At 31.4% G+C, this 25302-nt stretch overlaps 2 protein-coding genes across 8 annotated transcripts in view; one reads left to right on the forward strand and one right to left on the reverse strand.

The window, feature by feature from the left end:
* The window catches only part of LOC143234784 (leucine-rich repeat-containing protein 14-like), a 50117-nt gene extending 36101 nt beyond the window's left edge, over positions 1-14016 (forward strand). For 5 of the 7 annotated variants that reach the window (XM_076472406.1, XM_076472407.1, XM_076472405.1 and 2 more), the window contains 2 exons: positions 8886-9005; positions 12362-14016. In XM_076472406.1, coding sequence (XP_076328521.1) covers positions 8886-9005; positions 12362-12656 — 415 coding nt within the window. In that variant the 3' untranslated portion in view covers positions 12657-14016. Of the gene's footprint in view, positions 1-1803; positions 1970-2183; positions 2759-8885; positions 9006-12361 lie in introns of those variants that run through there. The other 2 variants (XR_013018802.1, XR_013018804.1) reach the window with 2 other exon arrangements.
* Positions 14017-14094: 78 nt separating this feature from the next.
* Positions 14095-25302, reverse strand: RpL18 (ribosomal protein L18). The gene is made up of 7 exons (XM_076472410.1): positions 25231-25302; positions 25012-25098; positions 22146-22253; positions 20215-20313; positions 19956-20079; positions 15750-15819; positions 14095-14229 (listed from the first exon to the last, which is right to left on the reverse strand). The coding sequence occupies exons 1-7, from the start codon at positions 25231-25233 to the stop codon at positions 14154-14156; spliced, it is 567 nt and encodes a 188-aa protein (XP_076328525.1). The 5' UTR covers positions 25234-25302; the 3' UTR covers positions 14095-14153.

The raw sequence follows: 25302 nt of genomic DNA on the forward strand, positions 1-25302 counted from the left end.
CTTACTTAATGTATATAGTCTTTTTTTTTTTTTTCACTTTATGCTTGCTTTCACGATCAGTTTTCTTTCGCATCTTGCACACAAATCCATTAATCTGTTTTATTTGAACTGTCTTTTGACATGCACATGGATCAAGCAGGAAAAGTTGAACTTTATAACAGTGAACTATTTTATCAGTTTTTGGTTTAAACATATGCATACATAATCTAAAACAGCAGCTTGGGTTATTGTATGTGGAGTAGAAGAAGACATTTTGAAGGTTATTTGTTTTCATTCTTAATGTTTTATTGATCTTGCTTTTTTGTAATTAAACTTAAGAGACGGCTATTAATTGTAGTTAAAAGTTCGTAATTTTTCAGGAGCCTAAACATTCTTCAATTTATAGTGGGATTTCTACTGTCTCTACCTTTGACCTTTTTTTATATAGATGTCATTAGTTTATTACCATACACTTAGCTGAGTTCAGCCCTGGATTAACCATTAAGCAAAATCAGCATGTGCTTTGGGCACCAATGGAAGGGGCCACCACAGAGTATTTACCCTAGCTATCATGCCCTTAAATCTTTTACTGCCAAACCCAACTTCGGTCAATATTTTTGTAATTGTCTTTACCACAGTGTTCGACTTTACTTTGAATTGTTAAAAAAATGTTTTCTTTGGCTCGGTGAGTGAGTGAGTGACTAAAGTTTCAAGAAACTACTAAACTATGTATCTGAAGCAAGAAGTCATTGATTTGCAAAATATTACTGTAAAATGTCATTTAAGACTGGGCACCTTTGTTTTTATCCCCATTTATAAATAGCCAACAAAATTTTGTGAAATACGCCATTTCCAGACCCAAAAATGGATATCACAATTATATTTTCCTTACTTCTTCTTTGATTCTATCCTGACGTCATATTGCCCTGACTGGGCTCTTTGGTGATACTTTTTATGAGAAGAACGAACAATACGAGACAGGAACACAGAGACAACCACGACAAACTTTTAGGTGTAATTCAACTATTTTGCAACTGTAAATTCAAATCAGTATGTGTTCTAGTACATTTCTGAAAAGCTGTGAAAACAGTTGACTGATCGGAGCAGTCTAAAGGTCAAATTGTGTAAAACTTCAATATGAATGACAACATGATTCTTAACGTTGCTATGTATACACTATACTACTAGTAGTAGTACAGTACTGTGGCACTGTGGTCATACAAAGATACTGTAAAGAACCAACAAAATCAATTTAGGATTGTCTGAAAAAGTGCATGAATTGAACAAGTTTGTGTGAGCAAGGTTAGTACTTAGTACAAAGCTTAACGTTAGTGGCCTCAGTTACAATGTATTAGCATTAAGCCTAACATTAGTGTTGTTATCTGAGAACCGAGTGACAATAATGTTAGGCCTAAATACTGTAACTAGTTTAGTGTAAGTACACTGGAAACGCCACTGTAGCCCTGGAATAATGAAGTGAACTATTCCCAATTTAAGGCTGTTGTTTTGAATTTGCCTTTGCATCCAGGCATGCAGATAAAGTTTCAGAAATATGCCTGTTCTTGATGTATGGTTTGATGGCTCAACTAAAGTCCTCAGGTCAAAACTGAGCTTAGAGTTGAGGTTAAAACTCATTCTTCAGATATTTGGTTAGGATTAAGGTACTCTAGCCTAGGCCTAACCCAGTATTTAGTTGTTCAGTGTGCAGAACAGCTTACAATTGATTATATGTCATGTATGTGTACCAGTACAGAATGATCACTGTGTATATAAGCTACTACAATATGTGTTGTTGATCACAAATTATTTTGGAATACTTTTCAGTTCGCAATGGATTTGCATATTACCATTTACATTGCTTCTTGTATACAGCTACCATAGCAACAACCTTAATCAAACATTTCCAGTGACTGAAAACTAATTCCCTAATATGGATTGAAGTCAGTCTCGAACGGTTTTCAACCAATCAGAGTGCAGCAAATCAATAAAGGTATTTACGAATTCATGTTTATGTGCTGATGGACCTAGGTCTTAGAATAACTTTCTGACAATCTTTGTTTAAATGTAGACCTAGAGTTTAGTATGTTTGATTGTTTTACCAACATTTTTCTTTATGAATTTCAGTGTTTTTTTCTAATCATTATAACTATATATGATCCATATTCTTTTGTGTTTCTTTTAGTTTTTGTTTCTGTATTTTTCAGGCTGCAAGATGAAACGTGTTCAATTAAGTGGTGCACAAAAGAGAAAACTAGCAAAAAAAGGGCCAGTAAATCCAAAGCCTTTTGTTGATTAAGACTGGGAAGCTGACTAATTTTTTCATTCAACTTGCACAACATGATCTTTTAAATCAGAACTCACCTCTGCCATCAGAAGTCACTTGTACTGCAACTGACTCTAACAAGATTGAAGTTGAACCGAGCTCCACACCTACAAGTACCACTTTCTTCACTTCATGATTAGAACATCGTGACGATGTTGAGATGTTACAAGGCTAGCTCAACTGGCACAAGTCTCACAACTGATCTCACTTTGACTGTAAATTCTCCTGATATCTCTAGTGTTAATGTTGATGCAAGTTGCTCTACAAGATAGTCTGAAGTTGATATTGTTGCTGAAAATGAAAATCTACTGAACTATAGTAAAATGCTTCAGCTTATGAAAGATGAAGAAACTTAAGCAAAAGATCCAGGGTTGTGGTTTGATTTCTCTGCTGATGATGTGGCTTACTGGATTGCTTTTGGACCCACTGACTGTCAGCACCACAATGGGCAAACCACTGTTTGCAAATATTTTTGGGGGGTAAAAGCCAGTGGTGAGCAGTACAAGAGAGAGTGGTTATTGTATTCACCATCAACAAGGTCAGTTTACTGCTTTGTTTATCAACTTTTGCCCCTAAATTTTTTTAGCATTTTGTTGAAAGAGAAGGGTTGAGTGACTGGCAAAATAATATTGTAATTGATCATCATGAAAGAAGCACTACTTGCCGAGACTCTATGCTTACATACTTAATTCGCAGACAAGGTTTAGGCTTGCGATAAGAGTTTGAAAAACAAATTAGAGCGAAATTACTGGGAACATGTCTTGGAGCATGTAATAGCTGTTATTTGTACGTTAGCTTAACATGGCCTGGATTTTCAAGTAACAGATGAAAAATTTGGTTCACTGCAGAATGGGAATTTTTTTAGGGCAACTCATAAGTCAGTTTGAGCAGAGCACATTTCAAAATATGGAAATTCTGGAAATGGAAATCCTTTTTTCTTGTCCGAAACCACTTGTAAGAACTCATTGAAGCAATGGCTCAGAAGATCCACACGTTCATTGTTGATGAAGTAAATTTTTCTGGTTATTTTAGCTTTTCTGTTGACTTGACACCAGATCTATCACATATAGATCAGTTGAGTTTTGTACTTCTATACTTAAAAGGAGGTCAGCCTATTGAATGCTTTTTAATCTTTCTGGAACTGAAAAGCCATACTAGTGAGGAAGTGGCAAACCAGGTATTTCAGTACTTACGTGAAGTTTGCAAACTTAATTTTTCAAAATGTAGGAGTTAGTCTTACAATAATGTTGCTAACATGTCTGAGCATTACAAGGGGATGCAGCAAAAGAGTTTAGAAGAAAATAAGTTTGCCATATATGTGCCCTGTGCAGCCTATTCACTAAATCTGGTAGGCTGAAGTGCTGTTGACTGCTGTCGAGTGGCAGTTAACTTTTTCTCTACAATGCATTTGCACTATACATTTTTTTCAGCCTCAATCAGCCAGTGGAAAATTCTTAAAGCTTGTCTTGGAAATGAAAGTGTGTTAAAATCCCTCTCTGGAACCAGATGGGTGGCACATGCTATGACAACAACAGCAATTTTGAAGTCTTTCTTTAAGATATTGGAAGCTTTAGAATGTCTAGTTGAACTCCAGTCACAAAAGGGAGACACTAGAAGAGAAGCAGATAATATTACAAATGAGATGCAAGAGCTGTAAGCTGTTTTTATGTTGATCTTGTGGGATGAGATTTTGCAAATATTTCATGAAGCAAGTCAAGTCCTGCAAAATGAGGATGTGAACTTAAAAACACATACAGATCTGTATGAGTCATTAGCTGATCAGCTACACACTTTAAGAGATGACTTTGAAATATTTGAAGCAGTTGCAAAGGAAATACTACCAGATGTTGATTACAATGCAGCTTAAACTTGCAAACGTGTCAGAAAGAAGGTACCCAGTGACAGAGATGTACAAGAAGTAGATCTGAATGCCAGAGATAAATTTTATATCGCCACCTTCTACACAATTGTTGACAAACTAGAAACCCAGAGGAGAAGTGTACAAAGAAATAGCAAACTGATTTTCTTTCCTTAGTGATATGCCAAATGATGTCACTTTATCTGTTGAAACTGAAAGGTACTCTCAGTGTTCCCAAAAGAAATACTACCAGATGTTGATTACAATGCAGCTCAAACTTGCAAACGTGTCAGAAAGAAGGTACCCAGTGACAGAGATGTACAAGAAGTAGATCTGAATGCCAGAGATAAATTTCATATCACCACCTTCTACACAATTGTTGACAAACTAGAAACCCAGAGGAGAAGTGTACAAAGAAATAGCAAACTGATTTTCTTTCCTTAGTGATATGCCAAATGATGTCACTTTATCTGTTGAAACTGAAAGGTACTCTCAGTGTTCCCAAAAGCTAATTAATGCTTACACACATGAGTTGGATATTGATTTCTCTGCCAAGCTTCAACAGTTTCAACACTAGAAGAGAAGCTGACAGTATTACAAATAAGATGCAAGACCTATAATTTGTTTTTATGTTGATCTTGTCGGAAGAGATTTTGCAAAAGTTTAATAAAGCAAGTCACGTTCTGCAAAATGAGGATGTGAACTTAAAAACACGTACAGATCTGTACGAGTCATTAGCTGATCAGCTACACACTTTAAGGGATGACTTTGAAATATTTGAAGCAGTTGCAAAGGAAATACAACCAAATTTTGATTGCAATGCAGCTCAAACTTGCAAACATGTTAGAAAGAAGGTATTCAATGACAAAGATGCACAAGAAGTAGATCTAAATGTCAGAAACAAATTATACAATCCTTGACAAACTAGAAACCCTGATTAGAAAAAGAGGAGAGGTGTACAAAAAAATAAGAAACACATTTTCTTTCCTAAGTGATGTGCTAAATGATGTAACTTCATCTGCTGAAATGGAAAGGTATCCTCAGTGTTCCCAAAAGCTAATTGATGCTTACCCACAGGAACTTGGACACTAATTTCTCTGCTGAACTTCAGCAGTTTCACTCATATGTGCACTATAAGTTCAGTGCACCAAAAACTGTAAAAACCAAATTCAGTCTTGTTGAACTTTATAAAATAATTTCAGAAGACAAAATTGAGGGTGTGTTTCCAAATGTAGACATTGCATTGTGTATATTTTTAACATTAATGGTCACAAATTGCACAGCTGAGCATTTATTATTTTCCACTCAAGCATATTAAAAATCCCAACAGAACAACCATGCAAAAAGACATGCTGGATGCTTTGTCTCTGCTAAGGTATAGAAGCAGATTTATTATGCCAAATAAACTTTGAGGACTTGACCAAAGACATTGCAATTAAAAAATCTAGAAGAAAACTTTGTAAATAAGTATTAAGGTATAAGTAAATAATTTGCTTACAGGGTTTTTAAGTTCAAAGTGAGAAATTGTTAACATCAAAGTGAGGGGGTTTTGAATAAAAAGGGTTTGAGAAAATTTTTCATTTTAGTTAACATCAAACTGTGAATTTGTGAACACAAAGTGAGAATTGTTAACTGGGAGTAAAAACAAATATAGAGTAAAAATTATTTTTAATAATCATTAATCAAAGAAGTGATTTCCCTCATCATTTCTAAATAAAAGGCCTCAGCCATTGCTTGATTTTGATCCATGCCCAATCTGTTTAATGAATGAAATAAAAAGTTTTTATTTAATATAGTTGTGGAGTCTGATCTGGAAGAAAACTGAAGAAGGGTTATAAATTTTCAAACTTTTATTTCACTTTCAGCACATTGAGTCTTAATGTCTTGTCAGTTAAGCAGTGGAGGAGTTGAGGGGTGGCACCATTGTTGGGCTTTACTTAGAACATCAGTTGCCCTTAATCTGGCTTTGCACCCACCAGTCTCCTTACTTTATCTGTAATATGTGGCATATCAAAACTATCATTGTTTTCAATTTTCATTTCAGGTACACAGCTCAGGCACTTCCCAGATAGGTAATCTGTGGTCTGGGGAGTGAAAATGGGTTTTCTTGAGGTCCTCCCATTTTCCTCACATCCAATTCTTGGAGCCCAACATGGCCATGTGGTTAAGGCACTCGACTTGTAATATGAGGGCTGCAGGTTCGAATCCCCATCACACCAAACGTGCTTGCTTTTTCAGCTGTGGGAGCATTATAATGTGACAATCAATCCCACTATTCATTGGTAAAAGAGTAGCCCAAAAATTGGCAGTGGGTGGTGATAACTAGCTGCCTCCCCTCTAGTCTTAAGCTGCTAAATTAGGGACAGCTAGCACAAATAGCCCTCGTGTAGCTTTGTGCCAAATTAAAAAACAAACAAACCAATTCTTGGCATAGGGTCCACTGATTCCCCACCACCTTGAAGGACTCATGTTCCACATTGGCCTTTGATCCTGCGATAGTCACTAGTGCCTGTCGTCGGTTTTTCCACCGCTACTTGCTTGCTTTATGCTACTTCAAGTAAATCTTGTCTTAGTTAAATTCCTCATTTCACTTTAAAAGCTTTTCTCTGTTATATGTACATAGAGTAATATATTGTGTGTGTGTGTTTGTATATATACCAACTGAAAATAACTAAGTATACAAGCTATGATGTGGAATGATAAAGAAACTTTAAATAAAATTATTAAACTATTTTGTAACAAATATAAAATGTATTAAATAAAAAGAAATAAAAATTAGAGAAATTTAACTTAAAATTCTAATTATTTTTAGTTATGAATAAGGTCATTTACAACTTGGCACTCCTTTATGGGGATGTATACTTTGCTGCATAAAAAGGCTTGTTTAGAACATGATAGTTACAGTAGACTTTGTGATTGAGAGCTATACTAGTTTGTTGGATAGCTGGATGGGATGCTTCATTCTGGTATAGTTTGCTGTGCTGTCAGTTAGTGCCTTTTTACCATATTTGTGACTGGAATACTAACTCTGGAATCATCACCCCTCTATTAAACCAAGATAGAGAAGAATGACTGGAGACTATGAGAAAAAAAAAAGATTTAAGAATAGACTGTTATCATTATGAAGTTGTTTGAAACACATGTACTCCTCATATTCTAGATAGTTCTACATACAACTGTAACTTCATTTTATTTCAACCAACTTATGGGTTTATTAGTTATTCGTTAATAAATATTCAAGGGAAACCTTCTTTTTTGAATTTCAGTAATTGTATGTCATATTGCCTCACAGTTACTAAACAATAATATAACTTTTGCTTGCTCAGCATTTTCTAAATGTCCTTTTGCTTTTAAACTTGGAAGAATGGGATATTGGTGTTTGTATATTACAAGACATACAGTCTAACTTGGGTTATCCATGGAGTACATGACAGGAAGCAGTCACACATTTATTATATTGTTTCATGGTTGTTATTATCTCTGATTGACATATAATTAAACAGATGTAATATTTTAACATACAATAATAATATATTGAGAAGAGTTCCTCTTAAAAATTTCTTATTAACTTTTCTATTAGGAAGATATCACCAGACTTGATGAACATGGGTACATTTGGTGGCCTTTTTAAGTTTTGTTATCCATGAAGATTTTGTACTAAGTGGATTATAGTCCTTAAAAGCAGTTGAATGTTTTTAATAGTTAGATGGTAATTTGAGCCTTATGAAAACATTTGAGTGGGAATTGTATCACAGATACAAGTATAATTCTGGCCAAAGTATTATAAACATTATGTAATAATACCTTTCATAATAAATAAACTTAGAATTTGAAATTAATCATTCTTTGGAATAGTAAGTTCAGAGGGAGTCCAGTTCAATCTACATATTGATCAAGAACAGTTCAAGTCCTGTTTACCGAGTTACTTTATGATTACTGGCTTTTTCATGTAAAATGTTTGTTAAAAAGTGTCCTATCATCGATTTCTAATAGAATGTATAAAAATAATAACAAGTGTAGATCTGTGATAGATTTCATATAACTTGGGTGGTTAGTGGTTAAATCAGTACACAAATTGTCTGACCACAGTGTAGTGCTTTATAGACCTGCTATTTGTATTTACAAGGAACCACATAAGTATATTTTGATGTGGAATTTTCACATTGAATGTAATGGTATGTGGTTTATAAAGCCTTTCTTGTACAATAAATCAGTCAAATATACAATATTTCAGATTTTATGAAGTTTTCCTGGGTCTTGAAATAGAAAATGCCTGGTCACACACAAAAAAAGATTTAATAAAGCAAGATTTTATATACATGTGCTTAAGGATTTTACTCGTTTTGAAGCTTTACTTTCTGTAACATTCGATGAAAAATATTTATTGTTAGCTAATGCAAAATGCAAATTTAACAACATTGAGGATTCTTTGATAGCAGAGTGATCCTGTTAGTGTGTGTGTATATTACTCCTCCATAATTTATTAGCATTTTTTCTTTTAATATCATTAAAGTTATTTTATTCTTAAAAAGTGCTGTTTTCAAAGTAATTATTTAGTAGATAAATTTGATTTTGTTCAATAATGCTACCAGAAAACTGTTTGCATGTTGTTGCTTGACCTTGTTTACTTTTATACATTAAAATGATACCCCTCGAAATATTTTATCCTTGATAATTTCATGTTATATATTAAACATATTCTTTCTTTTTTCTTCTGGTATTTAGTTTAATTCAGCTACTTGAAGCAACCCAAAATCTGGAGGTTTTAGAACTAGAGGGATGTGGGTTTAAAGATGATCATTTTCTCCCACTGATAAAAGCTATTTCTTCACTGAAGAAGTTATGGTGAGTAATTATTACAGAACAGGATGTTAGTCAGAAATATATTAAAATCACAGAAACCACTGTAATAAGTGTTAAATATATCATTAAATTATAATATTTTACTAAAAACATAATACTTTTTTGTATAACAGTGATAGTGTTTTTTTTTGTACTACTGAGAAACCTGGAAAATCCATTTACAAAATATGTATATTTAAAACTGAAATCCTCTCTGATGAAAACATCAACAGATCATCTTTTTAGTATACAACAGTTTTTAAATAAATACAGTACAATGTTATTAAAAAGGAAATGGAAGAAAGCAATCAACATATTTTTTATTCCAGTACCTGACTTCTTTATGGATGTTCTTTTGTTCTAACAAAGTTACAGAGTTAATTAATCACAGATTTATGTATGGTGAATGTATATTTCAGAAATGCACATAATGGTTAAAATGTAGTGAGTGAACTTTTGGGATGTATTTTTATATTGTTGAATAAACAAGTATATCGTTCTCCTAAAATATAATTTAAAAAAAAACTATAGTATTTGCCTATTAAAAGAATTAGCATTGTGTGTTAAATATTTTAAACTTAGATGCAGTTTATAGTTTTTTTTTCAGGTTTAAATACAGGTTGTTGTGCTACATAGATTTTATTTTAAAGTTATGGACATAAAGTAAACAAAGTTCATGACAATCCTGTATATGAGAGTACCACATCATGAGAGTGGATATGTAGGCAGTGTATCGGATATTTTGTTGATGAGCATGCAGATAAAGCAAAGGATATCATGCAGACAAGAATATTTCTCATGATGATTTGTTTGCAGCATATGAGAAATCTTGAAGGTAGTCTCAAAGTGAGTCTTTGAATAGCTGTAACATCTCTGTGGGTATTGGATGTTTTTAAAGTGATTTGTGAAGAGTAAGCCATAGTCTTTAGGTTTGTATGTGGGTATTAAATTATATATTCTTCAGTAGGTTCATGAGTAGACTATCAGGAATGGAGCAAATACTGGAGATCAGTAATGATATACAAATATGGCTACTTCAAATTTTTTGTGAATGCAAAAAATGGTAATTATTTTAATACGAATACAAAGAAATGTATTCATGAATGCTTAGTCAGGTAATATGCAATAATAATAATAAAACAGTAGATGATAAGGCTTCAATACTTTAATTTCATGAAACAAACGTTCTAAAAACTGAAACAAAATATTCACAAATAATAACATTCTGATAGTTTTATTTTTCAAAATGCAATAACAAAGTTTAAAAACAATATACATAATTTTATAACTGGTTATTGTTCTTTATGAATAGCAGTCTCTCAAATGTCTTGTCAGTGAAATGGCAGTAATCATGTCTGATGGTTTTACCTCCACAATTAAACAAATATTCAATTAGGGGAACACATGCTGGAACACTTTGGTAGCATTTGGCTAGAGAGAGGGTAGGAAGCTTATTTTTTCATCAATTTTCCAATAATCTAGAAGGTTGCTTTCTTCAGAAATGCAAGGACCATTGAGGTAGGTGTTGGCCTCTGTATCTGCTGCAAATGAGATGGATGTTTTCTTGTAAGGAGTACAACAACTAAATTGTTTACTTCTTTCATAATGGGAGGATGTATAGCCTCTTTTGGTTCCATCATTGTATGATTATTTCTTAGGGAAACTTTTTTACTTCTTGCTGTAGGAGCATGTGATTGGTTTATAGTCTGGTGGAACATCAGTCAGGTTTAAATCTGGGATCCAATGCCTTTAGTTAAGCAAAACATACTATATTGCTTATACTGACTCATTTGAGCATGAACAGATATCCTCAGTGTAAAGACAAGATTGAAATTATATCTGGACTGCATGCCATCAGTCCATAAACACATGGCACTACATAACCAAAGGTAATAATGCTCTGGTCCAGGATGAAATCTGTGTCCACTTTAAAAGGTGTCAGTATTGTCACCAAACCTGCAAGCACAGTTTGATCATGAAAAGTAAGTTTTGATGTAGATTATTCAGCTCCTGGAAAATCTTCCATAAAGACTTAATTTCCGAGTTCCACTTGTTCTCTCCCTCAAGTAGGTCAGTTATTTATAGTGATTTTCAAATGTAGGACACAATGGCTAAAATTACTTTGAGCAGAGGTCATGTTCAGGGAGAAAATTAATTTAGATTCATCCAAAAGTTCATCTTCTGAGTAAATATCTGCAGATAAACTATCACCATTTCTTGCACTAGATACTATTTGTTATTCAACTCCAGGCAAGCAGAAAGCTTTGGTCATGTTGGATACATTATCAGATGTTACATGTGGCACCTTGTTAAGAGATTCATTATTTCATCATACTTAGCTGCAATGGTATCAGATGTGTTATGTCCTTTGAAATGTCGGCATGACTGTTAATATTTTCCAGTCAAATATAAAATTACCAATGACTCCACAAAAGCTAGGTATTTGTTTACTAATCCACAAATTCAGAGTGACATTGATGTAGAGTACAATTTGAAGTAGAGAGATGACTTTTTATTGGATTTCATCAAAACTTCTCACAGTAAATGTTACAGAAAGATATTTGACACTAGGAAGAATATACAAAGAATCTTTTACTGCATCATTGAGAATGGGTGCATGTACTTGCAATAAAATTGACAAGTTTGTTAGTGATGTGCTTCTGACAAGGTAGATGTTTTCTTGGAGGCAGTGAAGAAACTAAAGCGTTATAGGTAATTTAATAGATATTTAGACTTCATTGTATAGATAAGACCTAAATTCACAGATTGCGTGCAAGATTATTTGGGTGGATTTATGGGTTAAACAAGAATTCCTGTAGATTACCGTATATTTTCTAGGGTGATTGTAAGTTATGGATTACCTTTCAGTAAATTTTATAATTACTATATGTCAACTCATGAAACAGACTTTATGTGCACAAAAGAAAAATTTTGGAAGTTGACTTTGGGATGTTTAATAACTTTGTTAGTGATTAGCAAGACACAGTAGCCATATCATCAGATACATGACAGTTTAGAGTATTAGTTATAAGGTAATTAAAAGCATGTATGGGGAGTGCACACAATTATTGATGGAGTAAAGTGCATTCATGGTAGTGTGCATAGGCAGTTATATTAAACCAGAGGTTTTGCATAACAAAATGTATGTAAAAATAGTAAAATCTGAAATAAGTATTATGATGTTTTGCTTGTATTCATAAGGATTTAAGTAAAATTCATAGATCAATGTTTTCTGTAACATCTAGTCTTGTAATATAAGGAAACTAAGTTTAAACATGATCATTTTTAACTGTATTATAAGTACTATTTTTTTCAGCAGGATAACCCAAATTAAAAAACAATTGATGCTTTATTTTCAGGTACCTTAACTTAGCTGGACATGAAGTGACAACTAAACAACTTTATAGCAGCATTCCTCTGCTTGCAGGCCTGCCTCACCTGGAATGTGTTCGAATCACTTACCCAAATGAATGTTATGATAGCAATGATCAAGAAATTTGTGTTAATATGAAAGCTTCTGTTGAAATCAAACTTAAAGAATTATTTAGCAAAACTGTATCAAGCTGTCGTAGAAATCCAATGTCTAGAATGGTGCACATTGTGTGGACTGATGATTATTATCAAGAGCTACTTCAAGTAGTTTTTATTCCATGATAGCTATTATTAAAGAAAAAAAACTCCAAAATGCCAAGAGTTTACTTTTTTTCATTATTAAAATGAAGTTCCATCTCTGCATTTAAATACTGCTTTGTTAAATTTAAAATATAAATGAAATTCCATGTTTTATGTATATTATTTACTTTTTAGTTTTCAAAAGTGAATTTTCTACAACTATACAAAAAAGAAATAGTAATTTTTGTTTAAAAACTTCATGTAATCAGCTGCCACAATAATTAACTCTTGAAATCTTAGTTTTAAAAATTAATAGTGATGTTTACTTGGTGGTGTTTTGTAACGTTAACCAAAATGTTAATGTGAACATACAGTTTGAACCCATCTGGCATACTGTCTGCATGTAGAATGATGTACATTTCAACATACCATAACTCTGAGCAATCTTAATATATCTTCACAACAACTGGTAAAATTTTATGAAATATTACCATATTTGAACTATAGTTATTTGCACCCAGCCCAAATATTTTGTGTATTATCATTAATACAAAGAAACGTTTAAAATTACAAACAAAAAATGTACATAGCTTTTGATTTTCCCGAGATGATTAAAAAAAGTGATTGCAATTAATAGCTAAACATTTTTCAGTATGTTTTTCACCATAAAATAGAAAAGGCTATTGAAATGTTTGTTTTACACACTGTAGTTTCTTTATTCAAGGAGATTAAATATCAGCAACATTAAATCTTTGAAGGTTGCCTCTGAGAAAACATTTAAAAGATGGGTTTTAAGATTCTCAATGTAGGTGGTTACCATAAGCTGGGAGATGGCAGTTGCTTTAGGAAGAGAATGATATAGCACAAGCTTAAACTTCCAATATAGTCTTATTGTCCACACTGCTTTTCATGTACTCAACCTTTAAGTCATGAGAAAAGGAAAGTCAAAGCTTAAAAAAATAGTCAGGGCTGAGGTTGCAAAAAGACAAATTGATTTCATAATGTAAATCAGTTAAATATGTAACATTACTTTGAAAAATTCCAAACACTACAGACAGGCTAAATCATTCTCATACTTATGCTGTGCTACCCTATTATATAGAAGATAGCTCTAGCTTTTTCCAGATGCAAAAATCAATCTTTTAGAACTAATAAATTTATGACCTGTTGTGTGTGGTAAAAATCACAATCTATATGAAGTCTGCTGAACATCTTATTAAATGATATTCTAAAATACCTTTAGCAATTGGGATCTATTACACAGATAAATTAGAGAGATCTCCAGTATACAGGTTTCAATATATTAACTGTGGCAGTGGTTAATCACAATATTATTTAGAAATAAATTTAAGATTGTAGTTTGGACCCTGAGAAATAAACATGCATTTGCAGTAGTGAAGGAGATAATCAAGTATTGTTCAGAAATATTTTACAGATAGCTGTGGGTGAAGATTTTTTCCAAAAATTACTCAATACAACACTATTTTCAATTCCTTTATTCTCTATCTAAGCATATCAATGCACATTCAGTGTTATTTGCTACACCTTAAAAGCCCTGCTCTTCCTTCTTCCACGTGCACGTTCAAACTTTCTCCCCTTAGAACGCACATAAGGCCTGAAAAATAAACAAACTTTAGTTTAATTATTAAGGTAAAATTTAACTGATTCCTCTCATTCAAGTATTAAGACTTGTACAGTATTATTAAACATGGTTTCCATATCTTGGTGAGAGGAAATTCTTCAATCATTAAGATTATCTATTAAAGACACAAGAGACTGTACATTAAGAATAACAGTTGATTTAAAACTCAGTGTTCCATATGATAAACCCTGCTTCTTGAATTGTTGATACAAGAAAAGCAACCTTACAGATTATTCACTGCATCTAAAAAAGTTCAACCATTTCAAAGAAACAAGGATACAAACACTACTGTATCTTAAAAAACTTACTTTCCATGAAACATTTCAATATTTTTTAATTTTCCCTTTTTTTTCAAACCTCTGAGTAATTGATATTTTGCACTGTCATCCATGTTTGTTTGCAGGGTTTTGGTAACTGCTACTATTGGTATTATACCTGTGTTTTTGTCTGTAAATAACCTTTACTAAAGTTGTACCACATAAGGCTCAGAAAGGTTTTATTTCATAACAAATTAAAACTAAACTACTTTAGTATAACTTCATTATTTTTTAAAATTACTTGAACAAATATATATACAGATAAGAATAAAACTTCATCAATTTGTTCAATCTTTGAACTGTCAAGGTTTACAAAAAGAATCAAACTGAATGCTTTTAATTTTAGATCTTTCAAACAAACATATCAGTGATGTAATTATGCCCAGGATTTTAGGTGCTCCTTCTGTAACTACTAACATGTCATTTATTAATGCATTAAAGTGTGCAAGATCAAGATAACTTATCCAATGGAAACAGCTTACCTCTAAAGAGTAATTTCTTAAGAGCTTTTTAGACTGTAGTAAAATGATACGTAGGAAGATAAAATGAAGCATTTCCAGAGTTCATATAGGTAAGGGAACTTGTCTAATGTTTAGGTAATTATTACAGCTGCCTTCTTAAAAAGATTTATGTACACAAAATTAATTTGGGTAATGGTGATTAAGTACAACTAAGAAAATTTCCTACATGGTGGAAATGAACTTGCTAAGAATTCACACTAGGGGTTCTTTGGGCATCTGAAGTGAAAAAAAATTAATGATAATTTTAAATGTTATATTTACATGCATCTAACTGGATGAGTTTTCGGGTAAGGCAATTTTTGTTTTATTGTTGTTTTTTTTCTGGCAGTTTTATAGCACAAGCATTTCATGACATTTTTCAAACTTAGGTGCTGAAAATTGTACACCCTAAAGCAATACTTCCAAAGTTAGCATTACCCCATAATAAGTCAATTTTCGCCACTTCTATTCTAGAAACTCCAGTGAACATGTAAAACTTCACCATGTCCTGGTTTTTATCTGTAAAAAGGAAATTCCTTGATATCTGCTATTCAGTGACTTTTCCCTGATCTCTGGGAACCACAATTAAGACATATAACAATCTTCTAATGACTACTACCACTGCTTTTACAAATCAACATGTATATATTTTATAGTAAGAATTAAAGAGACAGACTTAGTATGACTGTGAGGAACTCCTGGAGCTTTTCCAAAGTGACGGCAAGCTTCTCGTGCTTTCCTGGGACCTGTACAAAGTGTCAAAAATGATCACAATTTTCTTATTTAAATATTTGGCTAGATGTCTTAAGTTAAAACAAACGAATATATACCTTAGAATAAAAAATAAATTATGATATTTTATTCTCACAACTTTCAATCAAAATTGTGAAGTGAGCATTTTATAACATACCTCTTTATTAAGACCAACTACAGTGTAAGTTCAAACTGAGAAATAGTCTGCTTGTGCTAGGGTAAATTGATTTAGTATGCAATTTGTATACAATATTTTAAGCATAAATAAAAATGGTTGAAAACCTATTTATTATTGATCTAAAAGCATATCTGACCAGTTTTAAACCTCTTGGAATGGGTCAGGGGTCAAAGAGCATGTCATGTCATCACATTTGTAGACTTGCATTCAAAATTTTATTACTGTTTTACATGTTAAATTTGGAATTAAATTGTAGATCATAATTCAAACTTCAATATTATACAAATTAGTTTCTTAATTTAAAAGTAAATATTAAAAGAATACCTAAATATATTTTAGTGAGTCATGTGGTATGTTGAATGCAGCACTGTTTAAAATTAGATGTTTGTATGTAAATATACTATTCCTATAACTTTGTACAAATTAGGAACTCAAATTACTAACATTATCAAGCTATAATATAAAATAAGAGCCTTGTATATTTTTATTTTGCTGATATATGGCTTATGTACTGAATCAAACAGTGGCCCCATTCCCCTCTTTTAATTTTTGGAAACAGTCCCTTATATACTTACTTCAATACATGACATATGAACAACAAAGAATACCTGCAGGATGGTTTCTCAGCCATTTTAATCTATGAAAAGGCTACAACATTCTTTCAAACCATGATTTCAAAGAGGTTAGTTCTGTCTTCAGTCTCCTCAAGTTTCATATTTTATAAAATCTAAATAAATCTTAGTATGCTTAATAAAATAGTGTAATTCTATGGTATCAGTGTCGTTAATGATTTTTGGTTATTCAACTGTATATACAAAACCTTAAAAACAAATTTAGTTGATATCCTACATATGCAAAATTTTAAAAAGATTAGTTCAAAGGTAATGATTTATTGTTCTATACTTGAAGAAAAATAATATTTCTAAATAGTAATTTATATATATATAATGTATAATAATTGAAATGTGACTATATTACAAAATACCAGTCCACTAAAACACAGCGAAGACTAATGGTCAGTTTTATATTACTGGATTAGTGTAAGTTATGTAATGTTAGATAGGCATGATTGGAAGATCAATATAATAAAAAGTGAATATATATATTCATATACAATGTTGAAACTTAAGCTGCTTAAGACTAAACACTTGTATTTTCATATTATAATATGTAGTCATTCAAGCACAAATGTGTAATTTATTTCCTAATTTTGTTTTGAATGGCTAAGAGGTTGGTCACGTAACAGACCCCACAAAGAGTATAGAAAATAACAAAATATAATGTCTCATGGAAAACAAACATTTGAAATCCAATGAGGTTTTAGAGATCATGCAAATAATGAGATTTTGTAGATGAAGTTCTTTAATCATACATTAAATCAACTACACTCAGATTAGTAACAAAACACTTTCTTAAACATTTAGTAAAAATATTTCAATAAATATCTATTTTTTTTAACAAAATACTTGTAATCTTAACTAAAAGTCAACTAAATTGTGAAGATACACATACTATATGAAAATTTATATTGCAAGTACTTAACATGCAAGTGTAGAGGAACTTGTGTATTATATGAAAGCCATAGCAAAAGGGATGATAATCAACAAAAATTACTGCTAAAACATGTAGCTTAAAACTTTTGTACACAAATAATTTACCAAGACCCACATAACTAGCATTTTGCTTTTTTGAAGCAAAAAATCTCAAAAACAATACAATACCTTTTTAAATTTGTGTTTATTCTTAGCTAAGGTATACAGTGTAACATTTTTAAGATGTGCTTTGATTAACTTATGATGTATATACCCATATACATGATAAAATGCTAATTTATTTTCTCTCAAGTATGTCCCATTAAGTTATTACACTGTATTTCATATTTAAAAATGACAAATTATGGCTATAGTTATAAATGGAACAAAATTACACGTTTAGTTTATTACTTTCTGAAACAAGACAAAGATCAGTCTTTCAATCCTGTTTGCTTTCTAGTCTCTTCAATAAAACTTGTTCTAAGTTATTTTTAAATAGTAGATAGAGCAAGCTTAAAAATATTTGTTTGCTGTACTCTGACAAACCACCTAAAACCGGAGCACAGATTTTTCTGACATTATAACCAGAGAAATATTTATTTTCACAAATATCTACCAATATACTTACCCATCTAACAATATTTGCAGGCTAAAATTTTTAATTGCCATATTATAGTTAAAAAACCAGTTTAAGTATAACAATTGTTAAATTTAGTTACTTTTAGAAATGATAGTTTATTACACATTTGTTTATAGTGTGGAAAGTACATGCTATTTATAAATATGAGTGCCAAATATAGTTCAAGTAAAATAGGGTGAGCAAGATATAGTCAAATAGATCTAGCCTGTGTTTTTTAACTTTAGCTGTAAAACGTGTATAGAAGCTGTATGATCCCTCAATAAGCACTAGCTTGAAACTTCATTTTTCTTTAAATAAAACAAACTTTACAATTGTTGAACCTATTCTTTAATATAAATGTATTGAGGTTTGACAGCATGGCTCTTCTCATCCCCAAAACCCTTCATGTAAAACTAATAAACAGGACTTAGCAGGAGAGAATTTATTATTGACAGGCTTACACCAACGTTTAAAATACAAGTCTGTTTAGTGCATCTATCCCCCCAGAATGCTCTCATGAATCAAAGAATAGGTAGAAAAATTATGAGCAGAAACTGGTGTACTTGAAAGGAAGTATATGAAGATTTACTTGGTAAATTAGATGAAACAGAAGAACAAATAAAATTATATCTCAGAATGACTGTTATGAGTATTAAACACTTATTGATAAGGAAAGAATGACATTTCGACCTTCCTAGGCCATCTTCAGGTTAAGAAAGTGTTTGAATGTGACCGTTGACAGACACATCTTAGGGACAAGAGTATAAACGAGTACCGGATTATAGGGGGCATTGCAGGTGGGTGTTAGGTTATTAATCAGTATATGTGTAAAGGTGTTCCTTTGTATTGGTTTGTGATTTTAGTTGCTGTATAAGTAGGACTTCTTTGATTTTTGATATAAACAAATGCAAAATCCTACGATCTGGTACTCGTTTATACTCTCATCCCTAAGACGTGTCAATCAATGGTCACATTGAAACACTCTCTCTTTCTTAACCCGAAGATGACCTAGGAAGGTTGAAATGTTATTCTCTCCTTATCAGTAAAAGTTAATACCCATACCAACCATTTTGAGATACATTTTTATTTCAAGTGAGTTTCTCATTATCAAGGAAATCACAAAATTGTCATCACAAGTCAATTCAACTTTATTGATATTTACCAGTAAGTGTGTTTTGCAAAGGAATATGAATAGAATAAATATTCATAGTAATTGTACTTATGAAACTAGTAATTTCAAACAAAAAATTTAGCTATCCACATTTTAAACCAGTTTGAGATTACAGTATACAACTATTTTTAAGCCTCACCTAACTTTGAAATGAAACTTCAATTATGCAACATCATGAGTGTTCCTTTTTGCTTTAAAATGCAATTTTATTTATCACCTGCATACAAATCAGTAGAAAACATTTGAGAAAGCTATGCAGTCTTTTATAAAACCCTTTTTTGTCAAATTGAAAACTAAAATTCACTTTTAGAGAAAATTTCATAAGATACTACCTAAATTCTGAACATTAGATTCCAAGAGACAAAAACTGGCTGTTTCAACTCACTGTACACACACATATGGAAAGTTATTTAATTTTAGTGTCAGTTCTGTGGAGTTTCTCATCTTTTAGTGACACACACACATTTTACCTTGTTCTTATTCTCCCTACTACAAAATCTAACCAATCTTGAAAGTAACATGAGCTCATTAGGATATTTACTGTTTCATAAATTTATACAATTTGTAATTAAAATTGCAAATTTCGTTAGAACACTTATAATGAAGACATTATTTTATTAAATACTTACCCTGTATGAGAACTGTACCTTTACCACGAGGAGTTTTCAAGGCAAGCTGATCAAAAGTCATTATTTCACCTCCAGCTTTCAAAATTCTAGCCCGGGCCCGCTCAGTCACATGTAAAGCACACAGCTGGAAAAAAGAAAAGAAAAAAATGTACTGTTACATATTTCTTTTTTAATAGAATAAATAATTTGTAGTTCTTTAAGTTTTAAATTATATTAATATGCCCACTATTGAAGTAATTTAATATAAATTAAATCTTACTTTCAAAATTGGAATTTCAAAAATACGAGGATCATCTGTGACAGTTCCGACAACAACAACAATCTTCCCTTCCCTTCCAGGTTTCTTCATCATACGAACCTACAAACATACACACATACATATAAAACTAATACAAGAAAAACATTAAATCAACTACTTTTTTCTGTCCATGTATCTGAGATTAATTATTACAGCAAGTAAAATTATTAAAACATCTCAATACTTACCCTGAATAAAAACTATAAACAGGTTATTGATTTAAGTTACATTTAAAGTGTGATAGCAAGGTAGGATATCTACCTTGTAGATACTTGTAGTACCTGAACCACTGCCCTTTTATGGTTTATTTCGGCCAATCACTGCATCTTGCTACCTGTAATCTGTTAGGTACAAGTTATTTATATGTAGAATAAACAGCTGATACAGGTGTACAAAACTTATTTAATGCAGGAAAGAAGTAATGTTTCAACCTCCTTAGGTCATCTTCTGGTGACAAAAGGAATTTGAAAGCAGTCATATGTCATTAAAGATGTCTACTACATAAAAACTGAAATTCCCTGAATCATCTGGTTACCTGATCTCCAATGTCGAGTGTCCTGAATACAAGATATCATAGATATGCACTTTGACGTCATATTTAGTTTCATAAAAAAACATGATACAGTGAAGAACCATCACAAAATCTCTTAAACAGAAGTTAAGGCAACTTGAAAATAAGAGGACTAAAACTGTCAAATCAAACCACTGCATCCAAGAGTTTGTCAAAAGAAAAATATGGTAATTTATAATTTTAGTCTTTTTAAGACAATTTTAGTTAGATTTGCACCAATAAGATAGACAACTATAATTTGCTATATAAACTCTATATGAACAACCCTAAGTGTTATAGATTCAATAAAATATATTTAGGTCCATCAGATAAAACCCAGGCCATCCTAAAAATGTTTGTTAGCTGTTCCTCTATCCAGAATGTTTGAGATTGGAAGGAAGGCTGAGATTTTTGTTAACTGCAAATAACTAAGATTTTTTTTATTCCCTTGGGGAAAAAATGTCAGGGGACAGAAAAACATTTTTAGAATTGCCTGGGTTTTATCTGACTGACCAAAATATATCTTAATATATGGCAATTAGATCTATTCATATAGAAAGGATTAAGATGAGTTAGGATTTCATTCACTAGCTACTCTTGATATAACCTAATTACATAAAAGTCCATAAACATTCACACTTTGAATACTGAACTTTCAGATAAAATTACTATGTGCAATAACCATTTCTTTATCACAGAACAGAATTTTAAATAAAAGTAATCTCCTCACAACAAGAACACAGGTTTCACTAGTACTATATGTAAAGGCTTATTGATATAATTTGTAAATACAGTGCTATAAAGTGGAGTTTTTAAACTTATTTTTTTCAATAAAGATATCACTTTTAATATATAAAAACATTAATTTATATTACCACAATATGAACCTTTCCCATGTAGTACTTCCCAGAAAAATAATTTTTTTTAAAGGAAGTTCACTTTCTTCTGAACTATTTCAATGAGGTATAAACACTGATTAGCAATTACTAGCACAAAGTCAACAGCAGGGCAGCATTTCTACTAGTAAATATAATGCCTGTAAATCATGCCAAATCTGTTAGGCCTAGGGTTTGTTAAAGATGATAGGATCAAATGTCAGTAGGTTATGTTTCTGCACAGAAAGTCATCTAGACAATTGCTGAAAGAAGGATTAATAAGAATTTAGAAAATAATCGCCATTTAATACCAATCATCTAATTACTTACTACACAAAGCAACATTTCTTAATGGCATATACTTTTTATAGGGAAAAAATTTACATGTGATAATCTCACTAAGAATCGTGCTTCTACATTCTTAAAATCTTCAGATTATATCTGATACTTTAACGGAAAAAACTTACTAAACGAGCAAGAGATAAAGGTGGTCTGTTAATTTTACTCATAAACAGCCGTTTCATGATGATTTTGTTAAACTTTGCACCAGTCCGCCGGGCAAGGAAACGATACAACTGAAAAATATAAAGAAAAATATCAACAAATCCAATATACCAAGATATAACAACCATATATGCTTTTAGTATATATTAACTTCAATACAAGTATGCTTAGTTGTAGATTTCTGTATACTATTACAAATAATTTTTCAGTCAATATGATACATTCTTTACATTCCTGTGAAAATAATCTTGTTTATGTATCAGATATTTTAACAAATCTGACATCAAAATTTTACTTCATTATTCTCTATAAAACATAATAAAAAAATTCAGAAAAACACACACCCCAACATCAAGCAAACTGTTCCACAAAATTAAGTCTAATTAAAAACAATTTTCTTGAAAAACAGGTTTGTAGTAAGATTTCTAAACCCAAAAACATACCATTCCGTTAGTGAAGCAAATCACTGAATGAAACACAACCTGAACCCTGACAATTCTAAAAACTTGCAGCTTAAATTACTTGAAGCAAGAAAACTGGCAAGGTTACAACACATTTTATTTGAAATAGTAAAATAATCAACAACAATTAAATTACTTTATAAAAAAAAAACACTAGACTTCACTTCAAAACAGAATAGTGTCAGGTCTCTAGTTTCTTTCATAAGAGATCAAGACATTTTTGTTTTCATACCATAACATACAAGTGCAACAAGTACTACAGTTTTGTAGTGTAATAATTACAATATACAGCATCCTCAATTAATCACTTAAATTTATGAACACCAAAAATTAAAATGTAAGTAGTTACTAAGATAAAATTTAAAATATGATCCAATCTTATTGACATGTAAACTAAATATAAATGTACAATGTCAATCTAAACTTAGATACATAAATTATTCTGCCAGATTTTACATGATAGGCACTAGTTTTACTAATATGTAGTAAGTTTGAATTAAAGCCCTGTTATAGTAAATAAGCCACATTCATTATAGCTAAATGTACTTTGTATTAATAAGCATGGGGAAAGTAATTGCATTTTATATACATGTATACATCATTTAGTCTGATTATTTGAGAAGTGTGAAAATGTTTTAAAAGAAATTTGTATCAATATTCGCTGTCCAACAGGTTTTAAAAAATTCAAGAAAACGTGCTAAAACACCAAAGTAACTATTTCATGACTACAAGTCCAATAAAAAACATCTTTATCAATTTCACTCACTAATATAATTTAAACATTACAAACATTTTATTCCTAATATATGAATGTTGAAATTGTTACAAGTTTATTCAAATTTTACAAATAACAGTCACAATTCTACACATATGCTATCCACAAAGAGGGGTATCCATAATTTAAAGTACCACTGAAACTTTTTGAACATTTACTTCTAAAGAGGATTATAGAGTGAACATTAAAACTATGATACTAATTACTGGTGACTTTCCAGTATTCCAAAGGTTTTATGCTTTTCACTATACAAGTTAAAAAGTAAATGAATAAACAAATTTTTAGGTTCATAAAAAATGAACAAAATCTCACAAAACAATTTACAGGGTACACCTTTAGGGGTCAGCCACCCCTAATGACTGCTCTCATTTTTAAATGCAAGTAACAGAAATAATTAACATTGTAGTGTACAGCTCATTGCACAGACTTGTTATTAAGACAAGTTTATTGACTGGAAGCTGTCAACATATTTAATGATTTGGGGGATATAACATTTGTTGTCACATCACTATAAAATAAGAATTTTAAGTATCCACTATCTTAGAAGAGTGTCATTCCCAAATCCAACCCTGATATATAAATATGCAAGACATGCATACAAGAAGTCACACTGAACAAATGATAGACATCCATTCCTGAAAAGTTGCAACCTTTATAGTCATATCCTGGGTTGTTTCATTATAAAATTTCACAAATAAAACAAATCAATTAACACTTTTAACTTAAAAAACATGCAAAAACTTACAGCTTTTGATTATTGGGCCCTTAAACTGTCACCCTAATTACTATGGTTTAGTTATTTCATGACTATTTTTGTTGTTTCTGGTTAGAAACTTTTAGAATTAAAAACTCTGAGAAAATCGGTGGAACTATTGAAAATACTAATCAGTGATGTTGAGAAACCCACTTGTTGAGAAATTTATATGCAAAAACGGCTCGTTTGGGTTGAGAAAATATTTTACATAGAAGGTCGAAACGTTGTTCGCTCTTCTATGTAAAATATTTTCTCAACCCAAACGAGCCGTTTTTGCATATAAATTTCTATTGAAAATACTAAATTCTACATCAAAATTGAATCCTATTATATAAAATTAATTTTCATAAAGTTATAAAAACTCGAACAAGAAAACTCAAAACTTCATGAAAAATAAAAAATGCCAAAAAACAAAGAGAAAATACAAACCGCGCCAACATAAAATCGTTAAGTTATTTGTACAGTGAAGTACAATAGGCCTAAAAATAAAAGTTTACATCCACTACTACGGAACAAAAATAACTAGTATCAATACAAGTGTTGTTTCGTAACGACTGCAATAAGTTTAAACTACTTTTGTTTATAAGGTATTGTGTACTTAACTGCTACTACTAGCATGGTAAGCCTAAGTCTGACTACTACAGAATCACTTTCGCACTAGTCCAATGCCATAGGAATTGCTTACTTAAAATTAATTTACTTGTTTACTCAGCACGAAATATACTGAACGCGTGAAACAACAGTCTAAAATCATATTACAATACTTTTTATAAACCAATATACGTAAAATGCGAAACACTGTTACTGTTATATTTTTTTCGGAAACTTAAACACCTTACCTTCACCAACAAACGAAGATAGATATCATTGCTTTTGGGTTCCCGACGCACAACTTTCCGGTCGTATTTATGGTTGATGTCAATACCCTGAAAAATAATTACTATTTATAAATAACTAATGTTTAATGAACTTATATGCACTATCTCTTGTCTCATTTCAATTTAATATCTACGTTTCATTCGGATTGAATTTCGACACCAACTATATCAAACACTCACCATCTTGTTTCTTGATGAAAAGACCTTAACACAGCTTTTAAGGGAACACCAACACCATCTAGGTTTCTAGTC

This window comes from Tachypleus tridentatus, chromosome 12 (assembly GCF_004210375.1).
Source record: "Tachypleus tridentatus isolate NWPU-2018 chromosome 12, ASM421037v1, whole genome shotgun sequence".
Classification (NCBI taxonomy): domain Eukaryota; kingdom Metazoa; phylum Arthropoda; class Merostomata; order Xiphosura; family Limulidae; genus Tachypleus; species Tachypleus tridentatus.

Coding starts and splice junctions, on each gene's coding strand:
- RpL18 (XM_076472410.1), bottom strand. Junction 22,254..25,011: donor ATCTTCGTTTGTTGGTGAAG/GTAAGGTGTTTA, acceptor TATATTTTTCAG/TTGTATCGTTTCCTTGCCCG. Junction 14,230..15,749: donor GTTCCTCACAGTCATACTAA/GTCTGTCTCTTT, acceptor TTTATTTTTCAG/GCCTTATGTGCGTTCTAAGG.